Genomic DNA, 15,424 nt, shown 5'->3' on the forward strand with positions numbered 1-15,424 from the left:
TAATAATTGTGTTGTATTCCAAAATGTCAATATATTCCTTTAAGAATGCTAACACTTAAGCATGCTCTGTGTTAAGCGAGAGTTAGCAACATTAGCTCTAAAGATGAGAACTTAGTTAGAAGCTATAGCAGCTCAATATAAGAGCCAAAACCTCTGAAAATAGCGGCGATATTAGCATTCTGATGTTAGCTGAGACACAGTTTCAAACATTATACTAAAAAAATGAATGGTTTTCGTGGCCGGCATGTTGTAGTCCCTCTCTTTCAGTCAACACCTTGTACGCTAAAGTGTTAGCATGGAGCTAGAGCTACAGCTCTACAGAGGACAGATGATGATGATGTTGCACTTCTTATTGCTAAACATGAATGCTAGTTAATGTGCCAATCTCCCATGTGTTTTTGAAACCAGAAGTATAAAAGCAAGGCATTAAACATTAAAAATACAAACAGAGAAGAATCTAAAACAAAGTGGCACCATCATCTTACAGATAAACATCCATGCTTGCAGTTGAAGTGTTAGCACCTGCTGATGTTTTCAGTATTACAAATGTATGGTTACATCACCATTATATCACAACTCATAGGATACAGGAAGGAACAAAAGGCAGTACATGCTTATCACACTGTTTTCTGAGTGTGTGTGCCATCTGGGGGGTCTTTCACTTGTTCTCCATCAATTCCTGTTATGCTTTGAGGGGTCGTGGGAGGTTAGATCTTCTTTTATCAGTTTACCTACCAATGAAAAAATTAGAAGTTCTTGCCAAATTTTCAACAAAAAGAGCAAACGTAAGATATTTCTGAGCAGCACCGACCAGCGTGTGATGTCTTGATCATGTTGGTCCCACGCTAACAGGGTGCTGCCACTGAAGCTGATATAAAACAATTTTTGACTTCAATCGTCGCAACTCTCTGGATGACTTCTCCTGAAAAACGTCCAAATCAGCTCCCCCAAAGCCACCCACGGCTGAGCTGTGATATATGGCTCATTATTTATTTTTTTGTTTGTTTATCCCAGTAGTCCAAGCTGTTACATTGGCAAACAAATGAGCCAAGAAAGCAGTCATCAGCCCGTCGACAGGAACGCTGCTCCTGAAATCACACACCATCAGGGGGTTGCCTTAACACCGCGTGGCGGCGAGTGAAAACAAGGGTTTGGAAGGTGGTTAAAGTGTTTTTGCCATCCAACGCCCCGCATCTATTCTCCAGTCCCATGTCAGTGGTAGAGCAGGTGAAACCCAGCCATGAGTCATTTCAGATGGTGCAGTTCAAAAAGATGAACACAAACACACGCTTCTTATTACTGCTGCTGGCCAAGACGATCAAGCAGGTGAAGAGAAAGAAAGACATTACATTTGTAATTATTAAAAGGGGTACTTTAACATTTCTGGGGGGTCATTTTAGCTTCTTATTTTTGTTGTTCAGTGGTGTAAAATTATAGAAATATTAGCCACTGAAGGTTGAAAGCAACCTTGAAGCTGCATTAATTGTTTTCACTCGCTCAAATTGATCACCAAATTGTAATCATATTGGCCCTGAAGGAATAACTTGATTGGTGATATTAGCATGGACTGACAGAAACAATTGTGATAAAACAAACGTGCCCTATGTCCAGCTGAGGATTCACTGTTTTCTCTTTTATATCATAAACTGAGTGATAAATTCTGGACTGCTACAAAGCAGTGGTTCCCAATCTTTTTGGCATGTGACCATTAAACGGAGTATTCTACCGATTTAGCATTAAAGCTGTAACCTTGCTGGACTCACAATGGACTCATGAAAGGATAAAAATTGATCCTATTCCTTGTTCAAACTTGGGGCCGATATTACCCACACTGCAACTCAACTACTCTTTCAGATTTGAGTGTGTTCCACTACCTGCTAATCCGGTAAACCCACTTCTTTCTAATTCCACACAGATTTTTTTCTTTTTCAAACCTTTAAATGCCTCGCAGCGCTTGGTTTCATGCAGCACCATCCGGAGTCACAAAAGGCCTTTTGTACACCTGGAAACAGGCTTTGATGCGTCTAATTGGTGGAGTTCCCCTTTAAAACAAAGCAGAGTGGACTTGCAAACACTCAGCAGGGGTCCCCACCCCATCTTCGGAACCACTGTTATCGACTAAATGAGCAATCGTTTTATCCAAAAATGACCAACATATTAATTCATCATGAAAAGAATCATTTTCCAGCCGAACGTGGCGTGTGAAAACAGGAGACTCGCACCAAAAATGCTGACGTATCCCTTTAAGTTCGAGCGAAGAGTGAGCTTACATTACTTTTCCGTGGTGCTACCCAATTTAGAAAAAAAAAGAAAGAGGTTAAATCAGTTCATTTGCTGCCAACTGGCGAGTAGATTCAGTAGGTGCGAACGCGCAACAGAAGCAGCAGCATCTGTGTTCATATGGTGCAAGATACAGAGTCAATTGGCTGCTAACCCCACTTCATATGGTGCAAATATCAAACACACATGTACTTATGGTGCAATAAGGGCAGATTGTCTCTTTGAATTCTATGGTGCAACTTGAGTACTGCCTTCAGTTATCGGCCAAGGCTGTGCCAAAGGCTCCGTCCAAACGGGCAACTGCTCTTCCTGTCCTGCAGAAGCTATGCAAGTCTCCGACGCAAGGAGATGTGCTTAGTGTACACGCTCCCGACACACACACACACACACACACACACACACACACACACACACACACACACCCACTGACACACACACAGGGTTTTCCTCCACTGCAGGGAGATGTGCGAGTCAGCACATACATGCAGACACAGTGAAAAATAGTGTAACATCAAATGGGATGCATCCCTACCTCACCGCTTGAACACACACATACACACACACAGACGTCCAATAATCCCTTACCCCTTTATAATTTGGGAACAATATTCATATGGTGCTATTGAGTAAAGCTGGATGGTTTTTGTACAGTTGTGGTTACAGTGTTATAAAGAATTTAGCCAAATATGTTTGGAGTGTTTCACATTCAGATCGGTTGAATAGTGTCATTCAATCAATCTGGGTTTCCTCATGTAGAGAGTGTACATAAAAACAGCAACGCCCTCTGTCTCTGTGAAACTGAGTGACATATAAAAGCTACAATGCCTTACCCGCTCGACAGAAGTGGAGGTGGATTTCGTTTTATTTTTTAAGACAACATGGTCATGTGCAAAAAGCTTAACTTAAGAGGGTGGTGCTAATTTTTGGTACACTCCCATGTGGACATGCACTGTGCGTTAAGCATGGGCTCGGTGTGTCAGAGCACAGAAATCAAAGGAAAACAGAGGACCGTGTTAGCACGGTGTCCTAAAAACCGAACATGTGACATTTAGAGAACACAGTCAGACATTTTCTGTTCGTTTCACAGATCGTGCTTGTGAATTTCTTGCATGAATGTTCTAGATTTGAGGGCACATGTGCTCCTCGGAAAATAAGGGGTAACTTCAGAGGCTTAAAGAGACACAGCTTTGTATGTGCTTCTGGGTTGTTAAAGGGAGATTTATGTTGAGCTCCAGTGCAGCTGTCCCATGAGCTTTTCCCAAGCACTGACCTCTGACCCTTTGCCCCAAACCATGGCCCCTTTGCACCCAGAGCTCCAGCCAGTCACAGATCAGGTTCAACACAGCCAAATCAGGTCTGACACAACCAAAAAAAAATACAGCTTATATGGAAATCTTCATGTGCAGCATTCAGACTCGGCTGCAGCCTCATAATCAGACTGCAGGTATCATAACTTCCCGCCATATTAGTTTAGTTTTCAATTCAGATTATCCTTCATATCACTCAGTAATCAAGAATTCATGGATCCACAATCTACAGCTGAGTCTGCATGCTGCAAATGAAAAGTTTCCTCCTTCATACTTAAACCCAGAGCCTTAGCCAGGCCCGCTCTGTAAGACAGCAAAATCCAGTCAGTGTTATTGTATGGCTACACAACCACAGCTATGCAAGGTTCCACACAGAAAGGTTCTGGGCTTGGTCAACCTTTACAAAAAAAATACCACATCACTGTTCTCATGTATTGCTTGTTCTTATTTCATTTTGTTTTCCCTTTTTTTTGTCTTTGTTTGCAAGGAGAGGTGGAGAAAGCGTTAATGTGTAACAACGCAAACATGTGGTATAACATTTGTTTACATTTTTAAAAACTTTTTGCATTTGTTAATGATAATTTGGTGATCTGTGTATCATTTCTGTGGAGTTCATTTACAGTTTTCTCTATCAAGTTTGTATGTCGGGAGAGAGGAAAAAATTTGGGGAGTAACCAGGAGGGATGCAACCTCCCGACAGGAATGTGTAAAACCAGAAGGGTATTTTTTTTGTTCTTTGGATAAAGACATAAATGTTTCACTATCAGGGTCTGCAAAGCATATGAGGCCTGTTGTTAGGCTGTGTGTGTGCATGTGTGCGCGAGTGCAAACTATTGTATGTGTCAGTAATGCTTCATATGCGTTTTTTAGCCAAAGTTTTACTTGTGTGGTTTCAGAGCTGTGAAATTATCATTACTCATCATGGTTTTGTCGAGATCGAGGCCAGACGATAAGCTGCTTCTGATCTCCGACCAGTTTCTACCACATCTGAGTCCAACGACAGTTGAAATCCTTTCCGTTTCGAGGCGACGAGGTTTGGTTGTTTTGGCACAAATACTCAAATTCAATCATGGAAAGCGAGTCGGAAGGATTTCAGTGGTTTGCCTCAGGTGTGGATACTATAAGCACAGGGCAGGGTCAAATAAACCTTAATGTGGATGTATGTATAAGATGTACCATGAGCTTTTATTTTGTCGGGGTCATGCTTTTTTACTGTGTTCTTCAGCTTGAAAAAAAAACGTAGCTCTAGAGATTTCGATGTGCAAACGTACCTTTTATTTTCTCGTGGTTGGCATTTTGATTGTAAATACCTTTTGCTGGTAATCCTCCTCAGTTGGATCTATGTTCGATGAGTTTGCTTCGATGGCTCTTTCAAATGTACTGATAGTAAATGTTCTTTATAGATATCCAGAATGTAAGACGAGAGGAGTTCAGCTTAACTGGAAACTGTTTTCGTAGGAGTCTGTGCCATCGTGTCGTCTTGAGTATAAGCACACTGATACCAGATCTGTAGGCAGGACGAAGTTTCTGGAGGTGGTTTGCCAGACAGCCACAAGCAAGCTTTGGCTCGGATAAATGACTCGTGAATGATTTGTGAAAAAAAATCAAGGATTTCACCACTCTCATATCTGTAGGTTTAATATGAAGCTGTCGGTTAGCTTAGCTTAGCACAAAGAGTAGAAGCCCGGTGAAACAGCTTGCTCGTTCTGCAAAGCTGACAAAGTTGGACTCAGGCTGTGCCCAAAATCACTCCCTCTTTACTCTGTAGTGCACTTTATTTACTGTCCGCCCTTTTATTTGAGAGTTTGAATGCTGAGTGTGAGAATGTACACGACACCGTCAAAGGTTCCTCAATGAGAAAGATTCTGAAACATGGTGAAACTTCTTTTCTTCTTTTACCGTTGAACAGAGCAGAGCTAGCTGTTTCCCCCTGCTTCCAGTCATTATGCTAAGCTAACCGTCTCCTGGCTGTAGCTCCATATTTAGTGTACAGAGATATGAGAGCGGGATCAGTGATCTAACTTACTAGTGAATTTCCTAGTTGGTTTGCATCCAGCCCCCAACCAACGAATTAAAGCCCACAAATTAACTTGTTTTTTATTGTATAATCTGTACCAAGTGTCTCCTAGCTGTAGCTTTAGCATACAGAAACAAGAGCGGTGGGCTGTCTGGCTAACATCTCCCAACTTTACCATAGAAATGATGGCTGCTGTCATCAACCGTGTTCAAACCGCTCCTGCGTCAGCTCATTAAAACACCATTCAGGAATCTTCTGGTCTTCTGGGGGATTCCCAAATTCACACCGAATGTTTCTGACCAACCAGAAAGGAAACGGAGGAGAAGCGAGACGACACGCAGTGTATCTCTTGTCCGTCTGTGTATCCTGTGTCTACGATAGCATAAAAGCATTCTGGGGAAGAGTTGAATGATATTTTCAATGGCTCCAGGTGGCCAGCGTTAGGAAATATGTTATTTTTGTTACAATACCTCCTGAAAATAAAGTCTATTTATCTGTGAAGAGACAAAGATTTACAATAATACAGATGACTACATAGAAATTATGACAGATGATTTTAAATTATGTACAACAGATATAAATGAAAACATGTACAGTTCATTTGGTTTTGAACACGATACAGAAATGTATATGCGTCAATCTTGAGTTTGATTTTATATATTTACCATTTTATTACATTGTAATGTTGTGACTGCGATGGAGACAAAAAAATATAAAGGAATATAAATTAATTTTTCCAAATGTGTGTCGCTTCTGCTTTCCATGTTGCTACACAGGATGGGGGGGGGGGGGTTTGGTAATTCACAACACAAAACATCTAATTTTCCATCAACTTTATTACATTAAACCACAGGAATCTCTGCACAGCCCAGGCAGGATTTGCATAGTACCAAAAGGACTTTTCGCAATTCTCAAAACTAGAAACCCAGTGACTTTTAGCATCAAGCACGAATACAGCGCAAAGACCACAAACACGAAAATATCCTAAAAATGAGCCCATTGTCCTGAGACACAGCACACGACTGAATTTTGCACTGAGATGGCTTTATGGCACGAATTTATGATGTTTTACAATATAACATTGAGAATAAGAAGAGGGTGAAGATGATGGGGAATTCTTCCTCCGCTTGTTTCAGCAGCAAGAGGCAAACAGTGCTTATACACATACATACACACACACACACACACACACACACACACACACAAATAGTATATACATTGATGGAGAGGCACTCGAGCACCACTGCATTAAAAGGTGAGGATGGCAATCCCACGGAAAGACCAAAATCAGCATGTTTGTCTGTCTCTTGGTACTCTCTGACATCTCTGCCTTGTTGGTGGCACGCAGCCCCAAAACCACAGATGTAAATCTTAAAAACAGCTCAACATCTCATTTTTAAAAATCACTCCATAATTCCCTGAAACAGCTGGGCACTGCAGTTTTCAAGCAAGCATTTGTTGGGAACGACTTTCACAGCTGTGGATGAATACTCATTTGATGGTGTACTGAGCGTTTACAGCAGCAGGCGCACGGCGCACGGAGCCAAGATAACCTACAGGGCCCATGTTCATCACAATGAAGCAACATGTCATCCAGTGCATCGGCGTGGCTCATCTGTGTGTTTACAAGTTCACGGACAAGAGTGGAGCTCCACGGCTCAGACCTGGCTTTGGTCTTTTCATGGGATTTGTTGGTTTTAAGATAAGAAGCATCGGTGAGCATCAGATAAATATGAAAACTTACCAAGTTTCAACTCATTGTGTGAATCTGATCTTGCACTTTTCCTAAAATCTCGGCGATTCAGTGTGTTACTGTCCGACCTTGTGCCAATAATAAACATTATTTTGCTTTAATTTAAAAAAAAAAAATCTCTTTTCAACTGAATATCTCTTTGGAGCATCTGTTGTGCAACTTAATAACAGTATTTGGTATAATTCATAAACATATACCTAAACTTACTGAACAATTTGCATAAAAATCCTCCTCCTCAGTACACCATTTCTCTTTACTGAGAGCATTTTAGTATCAATTATCATACTATAAGAATTGGAAATGTATTAATTCTAATTTCAGTTTTTAAGTATGAACGTATGTATGACGACTCAGTAAAAATACACCAAAAAACAGTTCCAATAAAAATCTTTCAAGCTTTCCTCTTCATGAACCAAGCAAAGTCAATCTTAAATGAGCTACTGGCTCCCTCTGCTGGCAGAAAGTAACACTACAAGTAAAAAAAAATAGTAATACAAACATGAGATGAAGTTTCCTCAAGGACAGTTCACGGCAGAAAAATCTAAAAGAAATCTCTTAAATCAGTAACTAAAACAAAAGCATCTCTTTAACCTCAATGTCATCCTCATTCCATAAAAGTCTTCAATATTTCCTCAAAATGAGTTACATTCCTTAACAAATCACAACTGGCTTCTTGTCACATTTTCAAGTCTATCGCAACAGGATTTAACAACAGTAACATCAACATTATGGAGAGTCAGGGACAAGTATAGTATTCACTCTTTCCGACTGCTGTTTTTACACCAGTGTACAACTCCACAGCAGGTGTCAGTGGGCCTGAAGGCGTTTAACAAAACAGGTCTTTCCAGTGCACATATGTCCGCACGTATACAGCACACACACACGGCACGATCAAGGCTAGAGCAGCAGCCACAGTCAGTAAAGTGCAACATGTCAAGTACCTCTTGGACCACAAACAGGTCACACAGGTTTGTGTAGTGAGCCGCTCTGACTGGTTTACTCCAACAGGGGGTCATCGTCATCATAGTCAACCTGCAGCCTCTGGAAGGGCCGGGGGCCTGAAGGGCGACGGGAGCTCAGCAACCTGAAAAGAACTGAAGGCAAACAAGTTGTGTTAGTTAGCTGGAGACATTCAGTGTGTCAAATCAAGCCGTATGTCTGCAATTCGCCCAAACATTTGAACCATTTTCCCCTTCAATTTTAGACGCCCCTGGGAAAATCATGCATAGACAGAACACACATTAATGTGCTGTTGCAATCATTCGGACCTACCAGTGATTATAGAGAGAACCAGCAGGATGCCCACCACCAGGGCGATCATCAGAGGGACATCCCAGCAGGTCTCAGCAGCCAGCATGCACCGAGCCTGGGTCAGGGTGCCGTTGTTGGGATGCGGGGGCACCGACAGGAGGTGACACATGAGCGGGTAAATGTCCACGCTCTGTAATTGGCTGATTTGATAATCCCGACGGAAGCTGGGGCCCGTCGCTGCCAGGAAGGGGTGCATGCTGGGTAGGGAGTTGTCGTAGCCATGATCGCCCACTGAGGGAGGGAAGGAAGGAGAGTAAGTGGCTTTTTTATATATATATATATATATATATATATATATATATATATATATATATATATATATATATTTTATTGGAAAATCTAAGTTGCCTTGAGTAAAACAAAAGCAAGTGTGTGACAACTGAGAGATGGCTTTGTGGAAGAGCAAATGTCTGGCTGTCACAGGACTGAGAAAACAATTACAATGACGTACATCTTGGCAGCTTGTCCCCTCGCTGCACAATGGTCCAGCCCTCATCAGCGATCAGTATGATTTGCTGGATACGTTGGTTGTTCCTGTAGTGCAGCCTATCAGGGATGGCCTTTTTCAAATATGCCATCATATGTGGATGGCACTTATTCAGCAGGTTGTAGATAGTCTCTGGGTCTGGAAAGCATACACACAGAAATAGGTGTGAGCAACGCCCTGAAAACGACACACGAGAATGGACCAAAACTTCTGTTTCAGCTTTAGATTTACTGTAAATAAAGCAGCTTTTATGGGTTTTATACAGAAAAAGTCTCACTTTTTTGTCAAGGAAATTCATCATGAGTATGATCAGACAAATAAAAAGACAGACTGTTATGGGTCTGTGTGCTTGCGTTTGCATGCAGGCTCTTGTGTCCCATGCCAGCCGATATGAACCTGCGTACCTGTGTGTGGGATGAGGGCGGCGACAGGTGTGAGGTCCACCAGCGTGTAGTTGTCTGGGTGGAGGCAGTCGTCCAGCCGTATGAGGCGCTTGGCCGAGCACTGAGCCATGCCGTGGTCGCTGGTTATCAGGACGTTGATGCGACCCCAGAGGCCGGTCCGCTTCAGCTCTGACACCAGCAGGCCGACGTTGTCGTCAACCTGGCAGCACGCAAAGAGACACATTATCCGACAAAATCACATGACCTATATGGTAACATATATTTACATATATATTATACAAGATATATTTCAGAACTTGTTACTCAGGGCTTACGAGTGAAGCGAACATTCTTGGGAATGTTAACAAAGGCATGTGTTTGATATCTTTGAGGTTTTAAACTTAAACAAAATTACTATACCTCCTTCAGCACTTTGCCCATGGCAGTGGTGTTGTCGGGGCCAAATATGTGACCTGACTGGTCTGGCTCCTCCCAGTAGAGAGCAGCAAACATCACTCCTTGCTCCTGGTCAAATGGGTTACATGACAGGGATGTTAGACAATGTTTCTAAATTTTACTACCTTGTGCTCTAAAGTGGCATTAACACAGTGTTAGAACAGCCAAAGAGCAAAATGAACACCTTGGAAGACATTTACCTTTCCGTTTCCCAGCATCCACTCTGTCACGTTCCCCAGTCGTTGCTGGAACGTCACACCGGAGTTGTAGGGAAAGAAGTGCGTTGCTGTGCGGTTTCTGATGGCCACGTCAGAGCCGGGCCACATCATGGCGGCCGTCTTGTAGCCGGAGTCCAGCGCTGTGACCCAGAGGGGCTGCGTGCTGCTCCACCACGACGGGTCGGTGTCATTGCCGGCGTGGAAGTGCTTGTGGCTGATGGGGTCGTACATTTTGCTGGCCAGGATACCGTGAGACTCAGCGTACAGCCCTGTGACCTAGATTTGATGATTGACAATTTTGTTATGATTGTTATCATTCATCATTCAATATACTGTGTGTTTGAGTTTATTCTTTTATCTTCTAATATCTATGATCTTATGAGACTTTCAGTTTAAAATGCAGTTGGACCAAAGTAGTTTGTACAGCATTTTCATCTTTACTGATTTTCCACATATGCAAGTCTGAATTATTATCTGTTCACATGAACAGAGAAACAGCTGATAACAAGCGTTTTCCGACAAGCATGGCATACTACTGTCTGGCAGAACATCTTTCCCCATAAAAAAAAGCACGAGCAGCAGGGTTACCAGGCTGTAGTGGTTGGGAAATGTCTTGGTGGTGAAGACGTTGGTCAGCTGCTCCACCAGAACCCCTTGGCTGTAGAGGAGCTTCAGGTTCGGCATGGGGAACCTCTGCAGGTAGTCTGCACGGAAACCGTCAAACGACACCAGCAGCAGCGGCGGAGGACCTTGCTGATCCGTGATGTTTTCTTCCGCCAAAGCTTGGACGCCACACAGGAAGCCCAACAGCATTTTCAGTAACATCCTGAAACGATATCTGCAATTACATATGGATGGACAAGGCGTGTTTCAACAAGACCAACAGCTCTGTGAGGCTCTGTTTAGGTGCTGCAGTGCTTTGAGCTAAATGCTAATGTCAGCACACTAACATATTCACAATGACAACGCTAACATGCTGATGTCTAGCAGGGACAATGTCTACCATGTTCACCATCGTAGCTCAGCATGTTAAGACTAATCAACACTAAGTACAACTGAAGATGATGATGGGACTGACATCAGGTTTGCAGTTTCAATTTCACACCTCTAAACTGCCATTACTGAGCTGCACGGTGGTTGAAAACCATGTGGCAAAAGACCAAAGTCTCAGTCAAGCTTCAGGGCAAAAACAAAAGGAACTGAGAGCGAATGCCTGGCTTTACAGCAACGGACAATCCTTCTCCAAGTGTTAAAAATACTGTTCGTTCACTTCAGCTTTGCAGGAAGTGAAACTTAGTGGTTAATTCATGTCGTACCAGCAGGCAACGTCAAAACTGCAACCCATCTACTTTTATAACCCATCTACTGATTTATAAGCAACAGGTTCATTTGCTGATTGTGGGCATGTGTCATGTCAACTTATAACGCAGTGTGTCTGAGTAGAGGAGGAACTGGTTACAACGGAAGCTGACTGTGTGTGACTGTGATAATGTGTGTCTGTAAAGGATTCTACTTACTGTAAAATAATGTGTCGCATGTTAGATGAGGTTTGGTAGTTCTAACAGAATTTGTCTTTTTGAAAGGTCTTTTAGATTTATTTTGTTGTCATGATTACACATGAATACAAGATGCAAGCCTCAAAACAATGTCATTTTTAAGCCGTCAGTTACCCGATTACTATTCACGTTGCGATGTCCCACAAGAACATCCTGTTTCATGTGCATCAAACTGCAAACATCTGCTATAAAAAACAAATGAGAACAGGAACTTTTCACTTGTACAAACACCCTCTGTGTGTGGAAGGAAACTGTAAAGAGATCACAAGTCTCTCAAGCCTCTCAAAGACATGAAATTGAAGCAAATCTAAACAAGTTAGACTGACTACAAACACGTCTTTTATGCGAGACGACGGACAGTCACTGAATGTCTGTTCCTGTCTATCCCCTCTATTTGATTCAATTCATTAGCCTGTGAAGACTTGAGTCTGTCACTTCTGTCTGAGAGGAAGCTCACAGAATTATCACAGTGATATCTAATTTGTGAATACTGGAAATGAGCTGAGGAAGACATGAATTGAGTAAGATAAACGGAAAATGAAGATTGACTTGTAAGTTTGTAGATGCACCCTCCAGGCAGCATGGTCTTCTGCTGCATCGCTCCTTCAAGTCTTTTTGGAAGTCCATAAGAAATTCACGTTAGCGGCAAATTACAAAAGAAGAGGGGCGACTGTATCATCTCTTTCTACTTTTCTCTTATTTTTGTGACTCTGCCACTGTCTCTTACTCATAGACAAATGTAACGGCTGCAAATAATTTAATTAAGCAAACAAGGCCGTGACGCAACTGAGTCCAAACTGAAAAACTATGACAACTCCTTGAGCAGCTCGTGACAAATAAATAACCTCAACCAGGAAGTCACCGTTCTGCACGAAAAATACCAAATAAATGTTACTAATAAATACATGAAGGAATAATTAAGACAACCCAGAGGTAAAGCGAAGAATGGGTTATATATACTGAGCTAAAAATATTCATTTTATTTTCACTTTCAGCAGTGAAGCTGGTTAGCTGTCTGCATAGCATATGTTAGCTTGCTAATGGTACAGCGGTCACTCATTGCTAATGTCTGTTTAATAACGTTACCTGTAACAAAGGTGACAGGCGGTTGTCTCCGCACAGTACTGATGAATAACTTTTCGCTTCTGTCAACTTCGGCAGCTACATCACCAATGGACTTCACCAAAATACAAAAACGCTCGGACGTTGTTGAGCTAACTAAGATGATTTGCTGAAAGTTCCGGTATGGCATTTCAAAATAAATCCTTATTTGAAACACCACGTGCTGTAATGCAGAATAATGCTATGTTTGTCATTAATGGTTTCATTTTCTATAGTAATAGGAATTTAACTGATAATTCGCGACTCAGAGAATTTCAGCAACATCTAGAAATGATCTCAATTAGATATTAAAATATCATGCTTTAATTTTGACGTAACAACTGTACTCCTCTGCTCTTGTCGCAACCTTTAACGTACCCGTCCGCTTGCGCCTTAGCTTAATTGGCAGTTAAAGCAGCGAATGAACGTTCAGATTCGGGGGGCGGGACAAGTATTGGTGGTTTCCTTGAGCATGATATCGTTGAATGCAAAATATGACAGCAATTGTACTCCTGTTGAAATTAGGATATCTTGTTCTAGAAGTTCAATTATGATTAGAATATCCCAGTCTTGCGTCTAGTTTTTAGTAGAATCACTAAAAATACATCCACTAGATAATGTTGTGGTAAATTAGTTTAGATCAGAATTGCATGATCAACTCCACAGTACCTCTCAGCATTGTCTTGCAGCATTGTCTTGCAATTTGCCAGGCATGTGTTGCGGTTGTGTACTTTCTCTGTTGCGATGTGAAACACCACCACCACCGTCACTTTCGGCATCGACCAGCCATTTATTCTGATGGTAAAAGAAGTAATCCCTCACAGTCAGTTTCACACATGGACTTCTCAAAAATGCTAGAATAACATGGCATAATATAACAAAAGAAATATAGATTTGACCCGGTGCCCCAGGGCCCCAGCAGAGGGCGCTGCACTCATTTTACCCTCAACCTCTGTGGTGATATCATCACTATCATGCAGAGTAAATAAATAATGAAATACATGGAATAATATGAAACAAACAAGTGACCAATATACAGTATATCAGTGCAAATATACATTAAAAAACAGGACTGTAAGAATTGGCAAGTGGAATTATTAACTCCGCTACACAGGCACATTCCCCCCAGTCACATCCCACACATACAAACTGATCACCAGTGCTTTGGTGGCATCTCCTCTCCAGCACAGCTTCACTGTTGTCAGGTAATATACGGCATTTTCATCTCTGAATCCTTTACCTAGATGTGATTTCACCTGACATTTACACTGATGTATCTACAATCATCACCAGCTTCTTAAAAATAGTTATCCTGACCTATGGTGGGTGACTATTGATCATGTGACCCTCTTAGACAGAGGGATCACACTATGAGACATGGCAGGGTGCCGGGGGATATTTACTCAAGGTGTGACTCCTAGAGTGACTACATTAGTTAAATCTATGACAAATCTGCTGGGATATTTTACAAGGAAATACCTAATCAGTATTTCAGTGATATTAAACCTTGCTGTCACTTTTTTCTGCCAGAAAATGTGTTGTTGATTAAACATTCATATGATGCTCCAAAATGCATAAAAACATACATGAGCATGCCAGTGCTTCTACATGTATGGGTCCATCACAAAGCTTATGTTCTGGTCACAATTTCAGAAATATTTTCCAGGCAGCGTTTGGTGTTAATTTGTTTCAATACACAAACATAAGACATGCATGTACCAACAGTGAGGATGAGTTAATCCATCACAGTTCTCACTGTATTTTAAAGCAGCGTGGTAATAAAGGCGGTATTTTGAACATGTTGCTTGTGACCTTTTGAGATTTAAAGGAGCGCGTCACTGTATTTACACATAAAGTCAGTTTTACTCATCATACTGTGCAGTACTGCTGGGGGCACTGATTGTGAAAGATAAAGCCATTTACTACACAGGGAGGGCTTAATGAAAAATGCTGTTGAATTGCATTTTAGCAAAATGTAGGAGCCAGCATTTAGAGTTTGCTGCCAAACAGCAAACTCAATGCAAGAAACTTCATATTGCTTTTTCTCCCTCTGCTTTGATTCCTAGCCGATGAGCCCTTTCTTGTCCCGGTGCACTTTGTACTCACAGCCATTAAATAATTAACTTTTTGGAGCTACTTTCTCTCCGCCCAACAATAGGCCTTGAAGGATCACAACTGTCTTTCTTCGGCATTGCCTTTGGACCTTCCCTGTCCAAAGTCCTGGGCCGCTTTTTGATAAGGTAGCCACTGTTGGCATCAAAGTCACTCTTCTTTATACCCTGACACGCTTAACCGTCTCCTCAATCCCAACCTCTGTTTAACCTCTTCACCCAGAATGGACGTGCACGACACCCCAGACTTCGTCTACCATGAGTCATCAGGTACGTTTGACATGACAGATGAGACGGCATCTCACCCTGCCTCTGAGGAGAGGCGAAGCAGATCCTCCTCTTCCTCATCCTCCTCATCCTCCTCATCTTCCTCATCTTCCTCACATGCTGACAATAGAGAGACAGTGGAGATGGAGCACTGGAATAGGGAGGAGGAGAAAGAGG

At 42.0% G+C, this 15,424-nt stretch overlaps 1 protein-coding gene across 2 annotated transcripts; it reads right to left on the minus strand.

Annotated features, from left to right (window-relative positions):
- Positions 1 to 6,429: 6,429 nt before the first annotated feature.
- enpp4 (ectonucleotide pyrophosphatase/phosphodiesterase 4) lies at positions 6,430 to 12,998 on the minus strand. Of its 2 annotated transcripts, none has more exons than XM_070957718.1 (8): positions 12,855 to 12,998; positions 10,801 to 11,038; positions 10,195 to 10,488; positions 9,959 to 10,063; positions 9,560 to 9,758; positions 9,120 to 9,293; positions 8,630 to 8,899; positions 6,430 to 8,451 (listed from the first exon to the last, which is right to left on the minus strand). In XM_070957718.1, the coding sequence occupies exons 2-8, from the start codon at positions 11,035 to 11,037 to the stop codon at positions 8,354 to 8,356; spliced, it is 1,377 nt and encodes a 458-aa protein (XP_070813819.1). In that variant the 5' UTR covers position 11,038; positions 12,855 to 12,998; the 3' UTR covers positions 6,430 to 8,353. The 2 variants fall into 2 exon arrangements, with proteins under 2 accessions (XP_070813819.1, XP_070813820.1); XM_070957719.1 differs by having other exon boundaries at positions 10,801 to 11,050; positions 12,855 to 12,988.
- Positions 12,999 to 15,424: the final 2,426 nt, after the last annotated feature.

Source organism: Chaetodon trifascialis, chromosome 24, assembly GCF_039877785.1.
Source record: "Chaetodon trifascialis isolate fChaTrf1 chromosome 24, fChaTrf1.hap1, whole genome shotgun sequence".
Taxonomy (NCBI): domain Eukaryota; kingdom Metazoa; phylum Chordata; class Actinopteri; order Chaetodontiformes; family Chaetodontidae; genus Chaetodon; species Chaetodon trifascialis.